Below are 20,897 nucleotides of genomic sequence, written 5' to 3' on the forward strand. Positions count from 1 at the left end.
CTAAACTAAACTGCTGGCACATGATGGACACAAAGTCTTGTCTGTCCTTTTACAGCAGTTAATGAATGCTGAACTCTTGCAAAACAGGGCTCATTCAGGTTCGTTCTGTAGATATAAGTGTTGAAAGTACCTTTGAAATTAATCATAGTTTAATAACATAGTGTGATTATTCCTGTTACAAAATGTATAGTAATTAAGAGTGTGTTCTGCTTAATATATCTTACTAACCACAGAATATTCCAGGCCGTGCAGGAATAGAAGAATGTCAGGAACAGATAAAGGAAGGGGATGCAGCAGGTCGAGATGACCCAATGCTAGATTAACCGGACGTCCATATCGGGGAGAATAGTGTGTTCTTTGTTAAGGTTGTTGTGTGCAGGCGCTCACTCGAGGAGATGGAGCGAAAATGGAGTCAGATGTTACGGGCGTGAGTGGCAGGTGAAGAGGAGAGACGGAGTCGGATTACGAGCCAACCAGAAGACGACACACCCAAGTTCGCCTGCATCCTACAAAACTTTTTGTAATAGTATATTAAAACTGGGTCAAGGTAGTCAGACTTCATGAACTGACATGACTTTGTTGTTTGTCAGGGACAGGAAGATTGGACCCAGAGCTCTGTAAGCTTATTTCTTTGTGTTGCTTTTAATAAAATACTCAAACTGAGAAACAGAAGCGTGCAGTGTCGTCCATTAAACGAACGCGCGGAGAAGAGGAACGAGGTCAAAAAGGGATCGTACACGGTCTTCTCCAACAATTCTTATGTTTTCAACCTTTATCCTCATCGGTGATGCAGATATTATGTTTTAAACTCACTGATTAACTGTGGTTTTAGAAGAAACAAAAATTCAGTAGCATTAATTATAGCTGTAATAATTTAGATGGAAAACAAAAACACTCATAGGACACTTGATAACAAGATTTTTTGCTTTCAACACAGCTTCTAGGCATGAAATAGTGGACACAAAATAATAGATGAAATTACTGATAAAGAAATATTTTGTGATGACCATGTTTACAGAAAAAAACATTTGCTTGATGTTACCACAAAGAAACATGATGTAACTTTATATAAAACACCAAAAGGACAACAGATACACACTGATTTTTATTAAAACCAGAACGTTGCTTTACAACCTTGCAAAGACTGCGTGATATTTGTTTTGTTTTGGATTGTGTGGCAAACTGGGAACCCTCTGCCACGCCGTTATCTCAACATTGCAGTGATGAATGATCCCTTGTGTCTTCAGTCTGCTCTGCACATGACTGCTCCTCAGGCAATAACAGAAACTATTTGCGTAGTTAATTGATTTGAGGAGATCACATCCACGGAGGTGTCGGCACTGATTTGTTTCCCAGGCGCGGCAGGGACCACCAGCGCTCCAGTGTCCGCCAGTAACCTCTTCAGCCCGCTGGCATACAGAGCTGAACTTGTCTTGACCTCTTGACCTCCTGCACTGGATGTGTCTCCCTGGCTCGGTGACATGTGAGGCACATCATGATCACACGCAGCCCCCTTCTCCAGCCTCAAGAAGGCAGGCTGCACCGCTGTGCACTGATTGAGGGCTAATGTTCAACTGTAACAGAAGCACTAAGCCAAATCCTCCACCATCATCATGTTTTCATCCTTGCAGGGGGAGGGAGGGTTGACTACGAGGCAAAGTGGGGGGAGAGACAGACACACACGGGGCCTAGTCGCCACATCTTTTCATGCGAAGAAGCTGCGCCGCTAAACCGTCAGTAATTTGCATCTATTTTCATGAAACTGTATATTTACAACATTTAGCTAGCGCGTTAAGTGAAGACAGAGGTCTAGAGGGATGCGATAGACTTTTATGTTTGGACTAATCCAGCTGTCCGACGATACATTCGGGCTAACTAGCTTGCTAGCTAAGTTATGTGGCTAAACGTAGTTAGCTTTAGCGCTTAGCTTGTTTTGCCAGCTTAAACTATGCATAGCGTGATTTCTACAACAGGTAACATTAAACCCGTGGTAACGTGTTGCGTTGAGCTATGTGTTAGCTGTTTGTGTTAGCTTTACGACAAGCACGGGCGTTTTAAATGAGCTAGCAGCGCTAGCTAGGTCAGTTTACGAGCTGTGTGATGATGGCTAACGTTAGCTAGCTCGGAGAAGCCGTGGCTTGTTGCCACTTATCTGGGGCTCCATCTATTATATATTGGTGTTTTATTTTCCTGCGCTGACACACGGTAATATTGTCGGTGTTTTGAAGCAGTGTCACATCCGTCTGTTGGATATCAGCGTGTCTTCGTTGTGTCTTGTACCGGGACAAGACATTTCTTGGCATCAGCTGAGCAGCTGGTTGCTTTGCAAGGTCCTGCTCCAACGTTATGTAAAAATACCAAAGGGACACCAGACACGCACTGATTTTTATTTAAATCAGACCGTTGCTTTAAACCTCGCAGAGACTGCGTGTTGTTTGTTTTTGTTTTTGATTGTGTGTCAGACTGTGAGCCCTCTGCCACGCCGTTATCTTACACGGTTCTCTCTCCCTCTCCCTCTTTCTCTCTTGTGTTGGAATTTCAGACCCGTTTTTGGTTTCCCAAAACAGCTCAGGCCCGGGCCTCAGTCCGCGGTCTAGAGTTTGGTAGCAGGCTGTCACAGACGGAAGCATTTCGGCTTATAGCTGCCAGCCTGCCCCTGTGTCCCAGCCACCATCATGGGAGACAGCAGAGGTGAGCAAAGAAAAAATATATATATATCTCTGCAGCACCACAACAAGACAATCTGAAAAATAATGTTAATTATTGCTAAAGTTTTATAAATTAAACTCATTAGATTGAGTACTATGTATGTATTATGTATGGGCTATGATGCAACACAAACCTAAGACTTGGTTGAATATTAAATCTTTTAAAAACAAACGTGTTTACATCTGTCACAGCTGCATTAAATAAGTCAGTCAGGGTCGGTTGTTTAAATTGCAAACTGCACCATTTCTCAAAAGAAAAGTGGGTGTACATGTCATTTAGATTAGTAGGGAATTAAATTTACCAGTTGCCTGAATAATGTGTCTTTTCAGCTTTACAGTCTTGTGATGTTTAGGATGCAACTGATGTAACAACAAATACAAATCCAAGTTTTTCAGTGCCATGTTTAAACATCTGGATGATACTAATGTGTTACTGTGCTCTAAAAAAGCAGCTGACTCTTTGCTCCTGATGTTTATCCTTTATCCGAAAAAGTAGTAGTGAAGGTAGTAGAGAGCTCTGTATCAGAGCTTTGTGCCTTTATTACCAGACCAGGAAAATAATGACAATAACTGTGTCCGTGTTGGGGTGATGCTTAACTTTATTGACTTTATTATAAGGGAAGAAAGTCCTTACATTAAAAATAGTTTCCTCACTATTACTACTTGTTAATATACCACAGACACAGAATATATGGAATAAACAGTTTCACTACAGGGTTTAATAACTGATTTATCAGTCTCAACAGATTATGGCAGATTATTTCTGGAAAGATAACATCATTAGACATCGAACTCCCACACTGAAACTCTTGTGTCAAACGCACTGTCTGACAACTGTTAACAATTTTACATAAACAGCCTTAAAAGCAAAAAAAAAAAAAACAGCATGAGTAAAAGTTTATTCCTGCAGTTCAGTGCAAAACCACCCACAGCCTCCATAAAATCAAGGCTTTGACCAGTTTACTGAAGCCGACAGCTACTTTTGCTCTCTTAGCTAACTAGGGGTGTCCTTCTTGGGGTAATAAACATTTTCCACCCATTAGTTTTGTGATTCCTGCGGTTTAATGTACAAAACAACTCCACATGTTCTCATAAGCTTTTAATTCTTCAGATTAGTTAGTTGTACACCTGCACGCACAGCTCACTGATGAATTCACCCAGAAACCTTCATCGCACAGTTTGGACATCCTTCCTCTGGTTTTCTCTTCTCAGATTCTCGGAGCCCGGACAGTTCGTCTGTCTCCTCCCCACCGTCGGGCCAACGGTCGCCTCCGCTGGTTCCCTCAGCTGCCGCTTCCATGACCTCCCTGCCTCCCATCACCTCTGCCGGGGTCAACAGCCCCATCAGTAGCATCGGTTCGCCGTTTTCTGTTATCAGCTCTTCACTGGGATCCCCCTGCCTACCTGGCACACCTTCAGTTGGTTATGGCCCAATTAGCAGCCCCCAGGTAAGGCAGGGCTTACCTTGTTGTGTTTTCTCCCCACTTGTCTTTCTGTTTGTGCTGTTATTTACTAGTTTATCAGAGAGAGATATCAGAGGAGATGTCAGAGGACAATAAACACTTGCAAAAATGTTTATTGTGAGGTCTTGGTGATGTTTGAATTCTTACAGAAGTAGAAACTGTAACAGTTGAATACTTTTGACATTGCGCTCACTGTTCATTTCGATTTCATTTCAGATCAACTCTACAGTGTCCATGTCAGGGCTCCATGCAGTGAGTAGCTCAGATGATGTGAAACCTCCCCTGGGCTTGAAACAGCTGTCAGCCCACAGCCCAGGACCGATGCTTTCCCAGAAACGCCTTTGTTCCATCTGCGGAGATAGATCCTCTGGTAAGTGCACATCTTAAATACAGCAGATTTCTCTGTGTAGACTTTTAGTTAGGGTACTGTTTTACTATTCAAGAGTTTGTCAGAGGCCCCAAGACACTTAAATTTTAACCGTGGGAAAAATTAGAATCTATTTAGTGTGACTTATTTGGCCCTTTTCTTGCTACCTCCTCCCACCTCCCAGGTAAGCACTATGGCGTCTACAGCTGTGAGGGCTGCAAAGGCTTCTTCAAGCGAACAGTGCGCAAAGACCTGACCTACACTTGTCGGGACAATAAAGACTGTATGGTGGACAAGAGACAGAGGAACCGCTGCCAGTACTGCCGCTACCAGAAGTGCCTGGCCATGGGCATGAAGAGAGAAGGTGAGCACGAAGGAAACAAACCCTGTAGATCACTTGTTCCTCAGCTGATGCTTAAGCTATGTATGAGACCTTCATACGAACCTTTTCATATTTACAGTTTTAAGCTTAAATGCAAAAGCGGTGCGTTTTCTCCCACAAGGTAAATTATATGAAGATGAATATTTAGCTTTAAAATCCATTTCAGAAGTCCCCTGCCTTTTGACAAATTATGTACTTCTTTGGCACAAAATTAGACGACGCAACTTGTGTGATATGTGCAATCACTGGTCTGGAGTCGCTCCGTTGGGAGTTGATTGAGCCCTGGCAAAGATCTGCCGGGCCAGTCAATCATTTGTTTAGCTTTTATGTCTTTATGTCAACAGACGAGCAACAGCGACGTAGTCATTCATGTCATCTGAGCGCAGTTGAGTTAAATTTATGTGCAACAAAATGTCCCTGATTGGTTGCAGGACTATCCAGTTGCATGCAGACGTTTTGTTTCTCTTTATCTGTTGAAACACGCCCCATAGTGACGTCCCAATTGCATGTTACCAGACTCTTATTCTGATAAGAAGGCTAACTCTGCATTATCCTAAAGTCCATTGCACGCCATCCTTTTAGCTAATAAACAATTAGCTAAAGGGTAAATCCCTGTCCTTTTGATTTATACTAAATTCTTTTATTTCCCTCTACTCAAATAACTTGTTATTTTAAATAGGCACAATGGGCGTGGTCACAGTTTTTGTCTAGTCATAAGAAGTATCGCATATATTGTTTTTATCAGGTGTTTGTCTCCAGGTGACCGTCAATCAGTTTAAAATCCATCCCATGATTTGGACCAGCAACAAAATTCAAAGCAGCAACAATATTGGCTCTACAGTTGGCCCTACCATGGAACTGCTTGACCGTAACGCATAAAAATGAGCCCGTCAGAAGCTTTGCTAACTGCTGCTGATCTGCTTCCTGCACTGTGAAGGTGTACACTGTGATCCAGAATCATGCTGGATCCGTTTTAAGCAAATTCATCTGAGATTACGTGCTTGCTGCTTTTAGAGCCGAGCAGAGTAAGAGCCAACTGCACCGAGTGTTTGTCATGTCATACTGTTAGATTAAGGCTGAATTCCACAGCATGTTACTAGGCAAAATGTATTAAGTTAATTTATTAAGTTAACGCAGATGAAAGGAACGTTCGGCACAGCTGCTCTCTTTGGCAGATCCTTTCTGCATAATCTGCTGAGCCTCAACCAATAAATCCTGAGCCCTGAAGCTTTTAGCTCGACCCATCACTTTAAATGATACATTATGCCTTATTATAATTAGTATTAAATATGTCGGCATGCAAATTATAGTATTTAATGTTGATATTTTTCTTATTGTTGTTCATTTTTTAACAAAGAGAGCTTCGGTAAAGCCCCTTTCAGACATACACCCCTTTATCTTAATCAGGTGGCAATTTAACATGTCATACTTAAGACTAAGAACTTTTTTTTTTTTTTTTTACTTTCTACACTACTAATATAAAATAATGCATTTACACTGAGATAGGCGTACACAAAAATCTAATAAATTTACAGCGATCTAATCCCAGGCGTCATTCAGAAGCCGCAGGTTTAGGAATTGTTTTGATCTTTATGCAAAAACGTCTGAGCTCTGACAACGTAGTGGGACCCCTCCATTCTTACTTCCTGCACTATCTCGTCTTGGATGTTACATGCCGAAAGCTTTTCCATAAGCCCTGGCGTGTGTAAATAAAGCCGTTAAGTCACCCGTGTCTGAATGATACAAAGCTATTACCTTAAGAGCTTGACAGAGTCACGCTTTTGACACAGTCCATGTCTGAAAAGGGCTTAAACATGTGTAGAATAGAGGATAGAAAGAACGAGTAGAGAGCGGTAGAGAGGGAGATGGGGGTGGGTAAGCCTTGTAAACACTAACCCCTTTCCCCCTCTCTTCCTCTTTTTGTTTCCTCTCGTTCTCTCTCTCCCCTTCCCTCCTTCTGTAGTGGCCAAGATGAACGACAGATGTAAGGAGAAGAGGGAGGGAGGGGTGTGTGTCTGTGTCTGTATGAGTGAGCAAGAAGCAGAGAGCTATTATATTGCCTATCAATTAGAAGGAGCTAGTTTATAAAATATTTTTTCCATAGTTTCTTGCCAGCACTCAGAGGTGGGCCAGTGCCAGCCTTGAATTACTCGCCCGCGTGTTTTTAACCTTTATGGATACAGGGAAAGTTTGCTGAGCTTGCAGACTTCTTTTAATCATCACCCTGCTTTATTTAAAAGTTAGTTATTGTTTACTCCCTTCTGGTTGCTACCCAGTAAGGTCGTGGTTGCTGCCGTCAGCCGCAGAGCAGTTCCACATCTGTTCAGAAGCATTCATTTTCAAGTTTGAGGATACTGTGATGCTTGTAGCAGAGGGAGGATAGAGGCTCAGTCAAGTTCCCTCACAGGTTTTTCAAGCCAGTCTTGTCATCCAAACTCTGACAGCTGTCTGCTATAAACCCACTTAAAACAATTTATTTTTCTCTGTGAAACACTCAATGACCAATTGAGATTGTTCGTTTAGGATTAAAAACACTTGCTTTGACTCATATTAAATGCTCATATTACAATTAATCTGTGCTCCTTAAATGGTCATTAATTAATTCACCATGAATCACATACAAAATGCCTATTATCCTTTGATAGAAGCTTTGTTTAAACTGTTCATATTTACCATGTCATGGCCCAGTCCATGAGAAATTGGTATTTGAACATTACATTCAATTTCCTACATTGCTGATTTGTTGTCCTGCTGTTGCAGTAATTGCCAAATTCCACTTCAAGAAACTGTTTCTGGAGTCAGGTTTATGAGACTAGGGATGTCCCAATCAGTACTGGGAGATCAATATATTCAAGCATTTTTAAAACCGATCGTATTGGGTTTCGACCAAGCCCAATCTGTTGTAGCTGCCATAAACAGAAGCCACCGAATCCCTGTAGCGTCAAAACCCTCCTTCTTCTGTTGTAATGGAGGTTGACTAACGTCAGAGCTGCCGAGAACCAGTAAAATCATGTGACTAAACGGGTCTGCTGTGTGGAAGTACTTTACTCTGGAAAAATGAAGTCAGTCAGACAGAAAATAATTGCCCAATGTGGATGTTTTTCGTGAGGCGGCAGTAGGAGATTGTCATTCAATGTGACCAGCTTGAATCACCACCTACAGAGAAATTACAAAACAGAATACGCTGAAACGGCAACAAACACTGAATGTGTCAAGCATAAAAGAATATTACACAGAGGGTTACAGAACCCATTTCTGTTGTAGAGAACACAGGTTTTCGCCGTCTGTTGGAGCTTCTATAAGATAGGTGCGAGCTAACCTCTCAACACTTAACTTTGATATCTATAGTTAATGTACACGGTGCCCATGTGATCAAGGAGAATACCAGTAAGATAAAGGCCTTTATGAATCTTCAGGGAAAGAAATCTTGTTTATTTAAGATCAGATTGGAATTCGAATCGGCCGAAACTGAAGGTCAAATGATCGGTATCGGATCGGGGGGCAAAAACACTTGATCGGGACATCCCTAGTTGGGACTGTTTATGCTAAATTAACACCTAGGATGACTGTGAAAAGGCATTCTTATAATTCATGCTCCAATATTAAGTCACTCATCCCAAAGTCAGTGGTAGACTTTAAAAAGTAAAGACAGAACTTTTGACTGCAAATGATTTTAAACTAATTTTTTTTTTTATATATATATATATCTTTTTGAGTTCATTATTATTGTGATGCTGTGTACTAGTGGATGAGATGCTCCCTCCATATCTTGTTATATACTAAAACTTCTCAAAAACCCCCAAAATAGGTAGACGATCATAGTGTGGCTGTATGGAGTTGTAGTCGTTGGATTTGCACGAATGTCTTCTGCAGATTTCTTGAGCTTCATGAATACGAGAGACTCTGTTACTGCAAATTACTCTTAAATGTTAAACTACTATCTAAACCCTCTATCAGAATACCAACGTTGTGCTTTATTACAATTTCTTTCCAAATGTCCCTGTAAATAGTAAATAATGGCCCTGAAAGACGTATGAAAGGCAGTATGAGAGACTTTATTATCATGACCTGCATGTGTCTCTCTTCTTTCCTGCTGTGTTTTTTTTTCTTGTGCGTTTTATCACATTGATTTGGTCCTGCTCTCTCATCTTTCCCTCTTCTTTTTGCTTCTTTCTCTTTGTATACCACCCCCACCCTACACTAATCCTTCTACTTCATTATTCCTCTTCATTCTTTTTTCATCTTCAACTCTACTTCTCTCACGTTTTTTCCTGATGTCCTCTGGCACATCCTTCCTATTTATCCGTCTGCATACCCACACTTGTTGCTACCTTGTCCACTCCTTTGCTCCTGCACATTGACATCCATTCACCAACCCCACCCACCCACATTATTATTATTTTTATTTCAACTCTTTCTCTCTTCCACCTCTTTCTTGTCCTTTATTGTTTTCTCCTGTGTTCTTCTTCCCCCCCTTTAATCCCCCCCGTCCTGCAGCTGTCCAAGAGGAGCGGCAGAGGAACAAGGAGCGAGAGGGCGAGGTGGAGTCGACAAGTGCGGTGAACGAGGAGATGCCAGTAGAGAAGATTTTGGAAGCGGAGATGGCTGTAGAGCAGAAGACAGAGCTCCATGCAGATGGAAGTTCAGGCGGCAGCTCTGTGAGTAGCACGGATGGTGGAAATGACCACAGGCTGTGTTCCTTTGAGGTGCCTTGTATTAGTATAAATAATATGGTAAATGAATGCTCTGCTGTGCCTGTTTCAGCCCAACGATCCTGTCACCAACATCTGTCAGGCAGCAGACAAGCAGCTCTTCACCCTGGTGGAGTGGGCCAAGAGGATCCCTCACTTCTCTGAGCTGCCCCTGGACGATCAGGTCATCTTGCTTCGTGCAGGTAAGTTAGGATGAAGGTTTAGTGGTGATTCTACTGAAAGGTTCAGTTTAATTCTTAGTGCTGTCACGCATTTGTTTTTAGAATTGCTAAAAAGGAAAATAAGTGTTCACACTACGTCAGATTTCAGAAAAATCTTCAATTCTGTATATTAGTGTAACCCCATACTATTCCACAAATAGTTCAATTATGTATGTCAGGTAGGCTGCACAAAGTAGTAGAAACTCTTAGACATTGAATCTTGGACAAACACTGTTATTATAATGATTTTTTTTACACCACCGACAAATTTATTTTTAAATTAGCACAAGAAACGTAACCAACCATAGTTCAGGTAGATTATTAAAATGTATGTTTTCAAATGCTCTGTGTCTAGAAACTACAAATGATCAATAAATGTAGTTCACGTGCTTACCTTAAGCCTGCAGGTAGATTTTAATAAGGGTAAACAACCCAGAAATAATGTCAGCATTTGTTTGATGAGAAGTTAATTATCTAACTTTGAATAAAAACCTTTCGACAGGCTGGAATGAACTCCTGATTGCATCGTTCTCCCATCGCTCCATCTCGGTAAAGGACGGGATTCTACTGGCCACCGGCCTGCATGTCCACAGGAACAGTGCCCACAGTGCAGGTGTTGGAGCCATCTTTGACAGGTAATACAAAGAAGCAAGTACACACAAGCAGTACAACTCTGATAGAGACACAATATTTTACCCAGCATTTTGAAGTTTGGGTGCGGGGTGAGGTTTTATAGGACATGAAACCATAAAATGTTCACTGGGATTTAGCTGCACAGGATCTGCTTCTTCACAGTAGTGAGATCACCTGCTGGTGAAAGAAGCACTTTCTTAAAATCAATTGACCATCATATATTTTTTTTTAGTCTCTGATGGTTTCACACTCACTGTGTTATTTTTTTATAATCCAAACACACAGATGATTCACTCTTAGATGAATTAGTGACTGGGGTTAAACATCTAGTTTCCAGTGTCTTCACCTTTGGTTGGCTGCAGCTGCTGTGTTCTGCATTGGCTGTAATTGGCTGAGAAACTACTTGCTTCTGTAGTGCTGCCTTTAGGATAATGGCGCATGCCAGGGAGGCTGGTGACTAATCCTTATCCATAGGCATGCATGCACACCCACACACAGTGCCATAGCACCCACTGCAGCCTTTGATAATGTGGTAATAATAGCTGGCGAATGGACGATACTAACATGTTCATATATAAAATAGGAATGTCCCTTAAAATATAAATACATAAAGCTGCGTCAGTGTATTAGATGACATTGGATTATTCTGCCGTGCGTTGTGGAGACTGTGTAGGTACAGTAGGCGTGGCCTCGCTAGCTAAACGTTGGAGAGTAAAGATTTGTTTTGGGTTATTGTTAGGAGTCAACTCTTTTCTCTTATTTTGTTAAACTTTGACACTTCTTGTGCTGTGATAAATACCTCACCAGCAGCTTTTAATACATTTTACATGCTTGTAGTGCCTGTTAAATTATAGCCTTAATTAAAAAACATTCTGCGGATCTTAAACAGTTTCATCTAAAACCCCAACTACGTCAAAACGTGTTAATTCACTGTTAATTACACAGTAATTACATTGCTGTAAAGGGTCTGTCTACCACTCTAATGAGATTTAAAGCAAGCTAACAACTCAGTGGCAGTTTCCTTTGATGATTTTCTCATAGCAGTGCTATCTCCTAGCAGGAGGCTTCTGTTTACAGCTTGGCATCAGTATCTGTTTAAAAACTATATTTTATCGAGAAGTACGTAAATAATAAAATATCAGAATGGCTTTTCTTTGTAACACATTGCTTGGTGTAGACTTCTTACTTGATAGACACTGAAGTGCAAAACACAAAAGCCACGAACAAAACAACTGAACAAAGCAAAAAAAAAAAAAAAAACACTTTACAAACAGGAACTGTATGTATTTACTATTTTGACATTAGAAGTTGAGGGTGTTTATTGTCATTTACATACCTGAGCGTAGTCTGATAACACTGCAGGAATTACCCTTGAGTGACATCAAATCAAGCACACGACAAAGATAGTACGTACATGAATTGTTCGATTTGTTGTTTGTTGTGCTTTGCACTTTGTGGCCACAGTTCACTGGGATAGCTACTTCTCCAAATGTATTAACGCCTCAGTGAGAACACCTGTTAAAAGATGAGAGGTCTCAGTGTTTTACGTATGAGCAGTTTCACGTGTACTAATGGTTTCCTGCTCTCATGTATTTGGCTCATAAGATTAATCATAACCTCCTTTTCTGCTTCTTTTAATTCATGTAAATGCAGTTTACGTAAGATTAAAGTTTATGATCGTACAGTGACAGTAACGGTGTTTATGTGGAGGAGCAAGATAAAGCAGACTTTAAGCCCATACATTTAAAAAAATAACTAAATAAAACTTTGCGATGGGTTCTCCACAGATTTTGACCATGTGAAATCATAATGTAAGCATGGACTGATCTGTACAGCTGAAGGGATACTGTAATAACAATGTAACTGTGTAATGACATTGTAATAACACATTGTGATTGAATACACAGGGCGCACAATGCTGAGGTTGGGGCCATATTTGACAGGTAAATACGCCACTACACAAACACCCTTTCTTGAACCCCTCCTCTTTGAGTCGACACTAAAACGAGCACAGCAACAAAACAAAGGTTTGGTGCTTTTAGGCTTTTTCTGCAGCTTCGCAAACAGCTGGCCACGTTGTAAGTCAGAGGGACACTCACTGAGAATCGTTTGACTCAGTCACCCAGTGAACTATAGGGTGGTGGTTTGGCTCATCATTTTGTTTGCTGAACCTTTTGCTCATTGGTAATGAACTTTCTTACCAAGTCAAATGCTCATTGAGAGACTTCACTCTGTTCTGTTCAAAACAAACAGTGTGGACTATCTGTGTGAAGCTAGCGTGCTCAGGGCATTAATGGTCAGACCCAGATGGATGGTAAAGTACTGTATACTTAAATGCTCAATTAGTTTTTAGGTCTCACCAGTAACACGCCTTCAGTGATCGGACATTTTACAGCATTAACAACGTTCGCTCTGGGTGTGAACCAAGAATCGCTCTTTTCCTCAACAAATTTCTCGACTAAATATGAATAAAATAGTTCTCCACTGCGCCGGTGTTGGCAGTGCACTGTGTTGTGGGGCTTGGGCGGTGTCTGTTAAAATCCACATCATTAAAAACAGATGTCTATTTCTGATCACGGATGATGGAATAGCAAATAAGCAGTCCCTAATGGTCATCACTTCATCCCCCCAGTTTCTGGCCCGTGCTCCTCTATTCTTCTAAAGTCATGTCCTTGGCACAGGCACACGTAATGGCTCACGCTAAAATATCTTCATGTATCGTTGCGCAACCACGTCTTAATAAACCGGGACACTTTTGCAACTTCTTTTATTCAGAATGTATTAAAATGCTGGTAAGTTGGGTGAGGTCGTACTCGGTACTTAATATTTTGTTGTTAATTGCATGTGTTGTTCTTGAATGCCTGAACACCTATTTTGGTTTCTCATGTTTTCAGGGTTTGTAAAGCCTTTTTAAGAATGAATGGATGGAATACAAATTCACAGATAGTCCCTCGTTCTAGTTGCTTCTTTAGTCATGTATTAGCACTTTAGATTTCAAGTAAAACAATGAGTTAGAAAAGGATCCTTTTGACCTAATCTGTCACCTAAACTACAATGAACCAGTATAGATTCCCTGAATTATTTTAAATAAAACCTTAAGTCTAATAATTTGTGTGTCATTATTATTTTTGGTGAGCGACAACAAATAGTAGCGTACGTTGGACCTTGGCAAAGAGGACATTCCCATCTCCAGCTCCATTTTTGCGTCTCATGTTCCTAGTAGGACTGTGAACAATAACAGAACACAGACGTCTTGGTCCAGATATTCTTTATCTGTTATCAGGATATCAGTTGGCTCCACCAGAAGCTCCAAAACATTAGCCAAGTCATCATATGATAGACCAAGGTTTCCCAGATTGGGGCTTGAAATGTGAACATCAACATTTGGCAGCTCAAATCTTTACAGAAACAGCCACAACCAGAACCAACTGTGGTCAGTTGTAACCGTGTTTCTTCTTTCTGCAGAACCAGCAGTTCAGCCATGCCATTAGTAGTTGGGAGATAAAGTAATTATATTAAAGGATTAACGATAAACAACAGTGTTGGATTAAGGAGTATGATCTCTCTGTTGTTCTTACTGTCTCCCCCCCGCCCCCTCCCTTTCTTCCTCTTATTTTTTACTGATTTCCTTCTCTTCTTCTTTATCTCTTTCCCTGCTTCTCTCTTCCGTGAACTGCCGTTTTTCTACTGTCTTTAAACGGGACTTTCCTCTGCATATCTTTTCTCCTTTCCTCCCCTCTCCTCTCTTTAGGGTTTTGACAGAGCTTGTAAGCAAGATGAGAGACATGCAAATGGACAAGACAGAACTGGGCTGCCTCCGAGCAATCATCCTCTTCAACCCAGGTATGCAGACGGTTTAAAATGGTGTCAGGATCTCGTTAAAGTGGGCGATTTAACGTCTGGAAACCTGATGAAATTTAAAATGTGTTTCATTCCCGTGTAGACATAATAAAAATGTTCTCTCTCTCTCTTTTTTTTTTTTTTTTATTTTGTCTGAAGATGCCAAGGGTTTGTCCAACCCCAGTGAGGTGGAGCTCCTGAGAGAGAGGGTGTACGCATCTCTGGAGGCTTACTGCAAACAGAAGTACCCTGATCAGCAGGGCAGGTACGCTGTAAAGCCAGCATAGAGGCGAGCCAGACGGGATGCAGTTATTAGCAGCTACACTGCTGCTCAGACATGAGTTACATAATATGAGGTTTAGGAATGACTTTTATTACGTACCCAAACCCACGAGAGTCTACAATCTGTCGTAATTATTTCTGCTGAGGCCAAATTTAATTCCTGCATTTGCCATAATTCCCCTGGGCAGAAATTTAAACAATTTAAAATCGTTGTTCTTTTTCAGTTTCATACAGATTAATAGAGCTTTGGGACATTATTAACGCTACTCCGCTTCCCCTCCTTCCCTCCATCATCCAGGTTTGCGAAGCTCCTCCTCCGGCTCCCAGCACTGCGCTCCATTGGCCTGAAGTGCCTGGAGCACCTGTTCTTCTTTAAACTCATCGGTGACACGCCCATAGACACCTTCCTGATGGAGATGCTGGAGGCGCCGCACCAGCTCACCTAGAGTTAGCCAGGTTCGGTCCGGTCAGGATCCGATGCACACCAGGATTACCAACACGACCGCCCCCTGTGTCGGCTCGTTTGCTCTTCTTACTCGGCCTCACTTAACTGCAGCACCTGCTGGTTTTAATGTACCGGCTGTCACAAAGACACACACACACATAAACACAAACTCCTTGTCACCCTGGTTGATTATCTTCACACACACACACACACACACATGCAGATTCTTGAAACTGCATACACATAACCAATACAGATATATACAAATGATATGGCTCTGAATGAACAGTATGCTAAAACACACACACACACACACACACATTTCCCCATCTTTTCCCATACTCTGTTTAACCATAGGGGTTATGACTCAAGGATTATACCCCCCTCCCTTTCTATCACATATACAGTATGTCTTAATCTTAAGTTAGCCTTCCGTTTTCACATCTTCATCTCGCAGTGGGTTTTTGCTTCTGCATAACTGGTTTACTTCCCCTGTATCTGCTCGGGTAATTACCGTTACTGCTAACTGCACCTCCATATATTGTATCCACCACTAGTTGGATAGTTACTCATGTATGATTTTAGCTTAAAGTCAGGTGCATAGCATTTCAATCAACTGTCCACCGTTAAGACAAATTCACTTCTTATTGTGGGGAGGTGTCCTGTAATGGGACAGGCTAACACGCCCTCCCGGTGACTTCATCCAATCTCGTAAACATTGAAATATTTTATGCTTTTTTGAATTTTCATGCTGAAACTTGTTTTGAGTTTCGATTTTGAAGTACTGTACTCATGAAATGAGAGCTTTTTCCAAGGCATTGAAATCCAGGAAAAGGGGGCTGGGAGCACTTTGTTGAACAGACAAGCTTAGTCCCTCCCACCCTGATGCGCACAGCGGGCTTTGTAAGACAAGAAGAATGACTTGAATTTTTTTTTTTTTTTAATGTTTTGATTTTATCCTTTTCTCTACTTTGGCAGATGGTTGGCATTTTAAACAGCTTGAGGCTCACCGGAAGTATGGCTTCATGCAAGGAAAAACAAAAATAGTATTTGTTTCCCCAAATCCTCCCTTCTCTGGTGGTCATTTATGCACTTTTGTGAGTTGTAACTGTGTAAATGTTCTTGTTTCCTACAAATGACCATCTGTTCTCAAACACCTAAGATTAACTTGAAGGTACTATGTGTAGGGTTTCTCTCATTATTGCAGCATCGTTGACAAATCACATGTAAAGACTTGAAATAGAACTTGTAGCTCAAATCATTGGTCACTTCCTGTACAGATAATCTATCCCACACTAACCAACAGTCCACTGGCTGTAAAAGAGGAGAATAATTTCCTGCGCTCTCTGAACCGTTCTGCAGATAATTGGTCAGCGTGCATCTGACCAATGTGGTGTACTGTGCCTGAGTAAATAGAAAGACTGTTCAGTGTCCTCTTATGTATTAAATATGTTTGAGAGACATTACTGTCAGCACTCTGTCCTCTCTGTAAGACTTCTGTGCAGCCTGCAGGTGACAAGATAAAATGAAGTGTCTAAAATGCGACGTTTAATTTCACCACTGAAGTGAATTAATGCTGTATAATGGAAATCCTACACGTACTACCTGCAGCTTTGGAAGCTTTTATTCAGTATGTATTGGCTCATACTTATGTACAGTAGATGTAAATAATAAACAGAGGAGTCATGCTGAAACAAAGATCTGTTTACACTTGAAAAAGTGGATTATGTGACTCCAGCAAACAAATTTTACAGCAGCTCTTTTTTTCTTTTTTTTTTGCTGTTAAATCAACATTGGACTTGTCTCCCATGTAAATGACAAACACCATGAAACTGTTTTTGAGCCCAGGGCCAAACCACACCTCATTGCTGCTTTTGCACCAACGTCTGCCAATGTTTCCTGTTGTTCTTGGTGATTGATTGGCTGGATTCTGTCGACAATGGCACTTGACGTTAACTGTGATTGAAATTTGTGAGCGACTGAATCCGAGCATTGCAGTGAAAAGTCAAATGCAGCTACCGCAAAAGATCACGAGACATTAACTATGAATTTAAAACGTCTGCACGCTCAGTGGTGAGCAGTACCGGGGTACACGTAAAGATTTACCACGAACTTCTGTTAGTATTTAAAAGTGTTGACTCTCTGAGGTTTGTTTAGCCTTCTTGTTAGTCACCACATTCGATAGAAATTAGAAACACATTTGCAGTATCATTCGACAGGGAAGAGGTGCAGCTGTCCTCTACCAGGTGCTAAATAACTAATACGGTCTTTTAATTTAAGACTTGCACATTCTCATCAATGCAAACACAGTATGCAAGTACGCAGACAAATCAGACGGCCATTCTCCACTCTCGCTTAAAGTGTAGGTTTTCCTTTTTTCTTTTCTGTTATTTTATGATCCCCTACCATCCCTGCAGACTCCCAACTACGGAAAACGAATACCAGCTAAGTGCTTGTACATTTTGGCTGTGGCTGATGAGACTTTTTATTCTACCAGACACGGCCAGAGTCTTTTGTATTTTAGAAAGCAGATGGGCTGCTGTGGTGAAAGCAGCGGCTGGATTTTCGGTCCGTTAGCTGCTTTGACCAGATTGAGCGTTGAGCTTCCTGCCCTGCGGATAGTCCAAATACTTCTTCTCAGAGAGGATCCTTGGCCTACCCCATGTGATGCGGCCGTAGAGGCTGGCAGTTGACCTGTGAGACAGGTATTTTGTTTAACGTGTAAGTTGGTCTAACCTTAGCGTTTTGGTGTGTTTCATTTTTTTCCCCTCTATCCTTGCATACATGTGGTCAAGCCTTTCATTTCCTACATGTCGAGGAACGTCAGCCCCTTATGCACCATTGCTGAATTATTTTGTTGTTTGTCGGCAAAGATTGCTTACTTGGTGGTCGGTAGTAAGCTTACGATTTAGGTGAGAAGCACCAACATCTGCCAGAAATCTTGTACTGTATATGTTAGAGCATAGTCTCAGTGCTTCAGTGGGTTGAGTTGTTTGAGATGAGCTTTTAGAGTTTTCAGGTTTGAGTGAGAATGAATGCGGCCACTGGGCTTGGAGATCCATGATCGTAATTTAAAGTTGAGCTATCCTAAGACAGTTGGGTCGTGGAATGACAAAGAGTTTGTAAGTGTAACCCAAAATGAGCTTGTTTCCCAGGGTCCTTCAGACAGTAAACTGACTTTAGGAACGTGCGCTTGTGTGAATAATCTCTTCTTCTGGTTGGTTGATATCTCAAAAAAGAAACTTTCTCTGCAGGATTTTTAGTTTCGGGGCTTCCTCTGTTTGAATGTGTAAACCTGCTGCTACTGCACCATGTTTATCAGAGGGGATGGGAATGATTACACAGTCAGTCAAAAGCTGGAGCGTCCACTAGTTGACATTAAATCCCGGTCAAACACACGTCTGACTGATCGGATACTAATCTTTGATGATGATTCTTCGGAAAGTCAAAATATGCAACTCGTGTATATTCACATTGTGGTAACGTTGGCAAACAGTTGTTATGCAATATATGCATTGTTAATCTGGCAAATGTTAGCTTAGCCTGTTACATAAGTTAATAATGATTGGCAGAGATCCTGTAGCATTCCCATCCCTCCACATAGCGGCTTATTTAACGTTTGCATTTCTTTACGTTCTGGTATGAGCTGACGGTTTTAGTTAAAGGTAGACAAATACAGCTTTTAATGAGTCAGTGCAGGTTCTGAATACTAAACCACTTCATCTGAATCAGGCTGGATGTTGTAGCCAAAGCTGGTGGTTGTGTATTTCTTTTTTTATTTTATTTTTTTTTTTGCATTTGTTATACAGTATGTGGCCACATGTTTTTATGCACGTTAATGGAACCTGTCTGCAGCTGCGCGTTTGGACTGGCAGACTGTCTGGCTTTGGCTGTGACTTGCTGGGCACTGTTAAATAAAATGGTTGAGTAAAATAGTAAAAAAAGAAAAAAAAAAAAAGTTGCAGGAAAAGGAGCCAGGCTGGAGGGGTGATTATCTGACTTGTCGATCTGATGTTTTATTCCGTGCTTCCTTTGCTTTCGCCCTGTTTCCATTTACTTAACTCTAAACCTAACGTAGCTTAGTCGCTCGTTGAAAATAAGCCTATGATTCTTGGACAGTTTGAAAAAGGATGTGAAGCTTTTCATGGGACAAGCGTTGGAGAGCTGTGGAGAAGGGATTCAGTGCTGTGTGTCCCCCTTCGCTTACTTTACTTGACGGCAGAGCTGCGACGATCTATGGTCACCGCGGGAGACCGCTGAATCGCACCGCACCGCCCACAAATGTTTTTTTGTTTTATTTTGTTTTGTTGCAACTGTGTGCACTCGAGGCAGACGCATGCTGTGACCTTCTGACTGTGTAACAGTATCGTCGTCGCCATCTTTGTTACATTTTGAAATTGCGCGCCTTTTGAAAATAAAGACATTGATTAAATATTTTAAAAGGATGGCAGGCTGTGACTGAAGATAGATCACCGTACATAGATCACCCGCCAGAGTTTTTCGGGCCCTCTGCAGCCGAGGCCCATCCCGTTATGTTCACTGAGGTGCAGTGTGTGCTATGCAGCCTTGAAACCGCCACCGTCACTGGTTTATTTATCACTGCCAAGCTGTTTGCCGCCTTTCTCAATGCAGGGCCACTCAGTGCTTGTGTGTCATGTATGTTGTGGTTACTGTGCAGCGCCGCACTAAAGAGTGTGCGCTAACCTTGGCCTGTGTGATGCATACTAAAGAGGGGCCCTAATAGGAATGAAATGACAGCTCGTGTGGAGAGGGGAGGACCGGTGTGTGTGTGTGTGTGTGCGTGTGTGTGTGCGTGTGTGTGTGTGCGTGCGTGGACTCCTCTGGGTGCTCAAGCTGTGCATTGGTGCTTTCTAAAGGGTCCCACAGCCTGAGAACATCCACTTTGGTTTCTGAGACACAGGCAAATGCGTATATAAGAAGTGAAATTCAAACGAGGAATGATTTGCGAGGCCTAGCCTAGTCCTGAACCTGCTCTTCTTCAGTTGGGTTTGGTCGGATGCTCTGTGCGACCAGTTGTTAACTGTGTCAGAAAGCTGGTGTGGCTGGAGGTGGACGCTACAGAACAGCCTCGAAGAATCTGCTTCAGATTATAAGGGAGTAACTGTGGTTGTGTCCGTGGCGACACAGAGCAGAGGCCTCTGGAATTTACAGGTCTGGTTTGCGAGGGACACCTCTGAGCAGGGACGTCCTTACTTCGAATGAACTTGGCAGGAGGGGTCAACCAGATTTTGAGCGCTCTCCTGAAGGAGGAGGTGGTCGTTGGTGTTTAAGGTCAGAGACGTTGAGAGGGGCAGGGACTTGAAGAACCTAGATCAGGTGTTCGGTTGTTGATCGAGAGAAAAAATACACAGATAATCCTATTTTCCAGTAGATCTAGAATCTTCCTTAATTGTTTACTCTTCACTTTGAGAACTTTCACACACTGTTTCTTTGTCTTGTTTCCTGTCTCCCTCTTCTCCAGCTACGATATCTGTCTTTTGTTTATTACGAAGTATTGAACAAATACAAGAACTGTAAAATCACAATGGAACCTGTCAAACTCTTTGTTTTTAATTTTTCTCTCTTTCTCTCGTGTCTGTTCTTTGTCCTGTTCTTTGTACATGTGGAGCTGATTGACTTATTGTGTGCTTTGGGGATTGAAAGAAGAAGAAGAAGAATATAAAAAAAAAAAAATCTGAATACGTTTTTCAGTCATTAATTCTGAATCTTGTTTCTGTTTGTTGTATCATGTCTGAGTAAAGGTTTTAATACTGTACATGAAGTGTTTTTCGTTTATTTAATGACATTCTCTTATTAACAAAGTTCCTCCTGACCATTTTAAATATTCCCAGATGAAAGGGTAAA

The 20,897-nt window shown here is 41.6% G+C and overlaps 1 protein-coding gene across 4 annotated transcripts; it reads left to right on the forward strand.

Annotated features, from left to right (window-relative positions):
• The first annotated feature begins 1,668 nt into the window (after nt 1–1,668).
• On the forward strand, nt 1,669–20,808 carry rxrba (retinoid x receptor, beta a). 4 transcript variants are annotated; one of them, XM_084563060.1, is made up of 13 exons: nt 1,669–1,733; nt 2,543–2,691; nt 3,921–4,156; nt 4,388–4,541; nt 4,723–4,902; nt 6,884–6,904; nt 9,418–9,578; nt 9,685–9,814; nt 10,335–10,467; nt 12,373–12,408; nt 14,217–14,308; nt 14,465–14,570; nt 14,886–20,808. In XM_084563060.1, the coding sequence occupies exons 2-13, from the start codon at nt 2,676–2,678 to the stop codon at nt 15,031–15,033; spliced, it is 1,413 nt and encodes a 470-aa protein (XP_084419186.1). In that variant the 5' UTR covers nt 1,669–1,733; nt 2,543–2,675; the 3' UTR covers nt 15,034–20,808. The 4 variants fall into 4 exon arrangements, with proteins under 4 accessions (XP_084419186.1, XP_084419188.1, XP_084419187.1 ...); XM_084563062.1 differs by lacking the exon at nt 12,373–12,408; XM_084563061.1 differs by lacking the exon at nt 6,884–6,904.
• Nucleotides 20,809–20,897: the final 89 nt, after the last annotated feature.

This window comes from Chelon labrosus, assembly GCF_963514085.1.
Source record: "Chelon labrosus genome assembly, chromosome: 16".
Taxonomy (NCBI): Eukaryota; Metazoa; Chordata; class Actinopteri; order Mugiliformes; family Mugilidae; genus Chelon; species Chelon labrosus.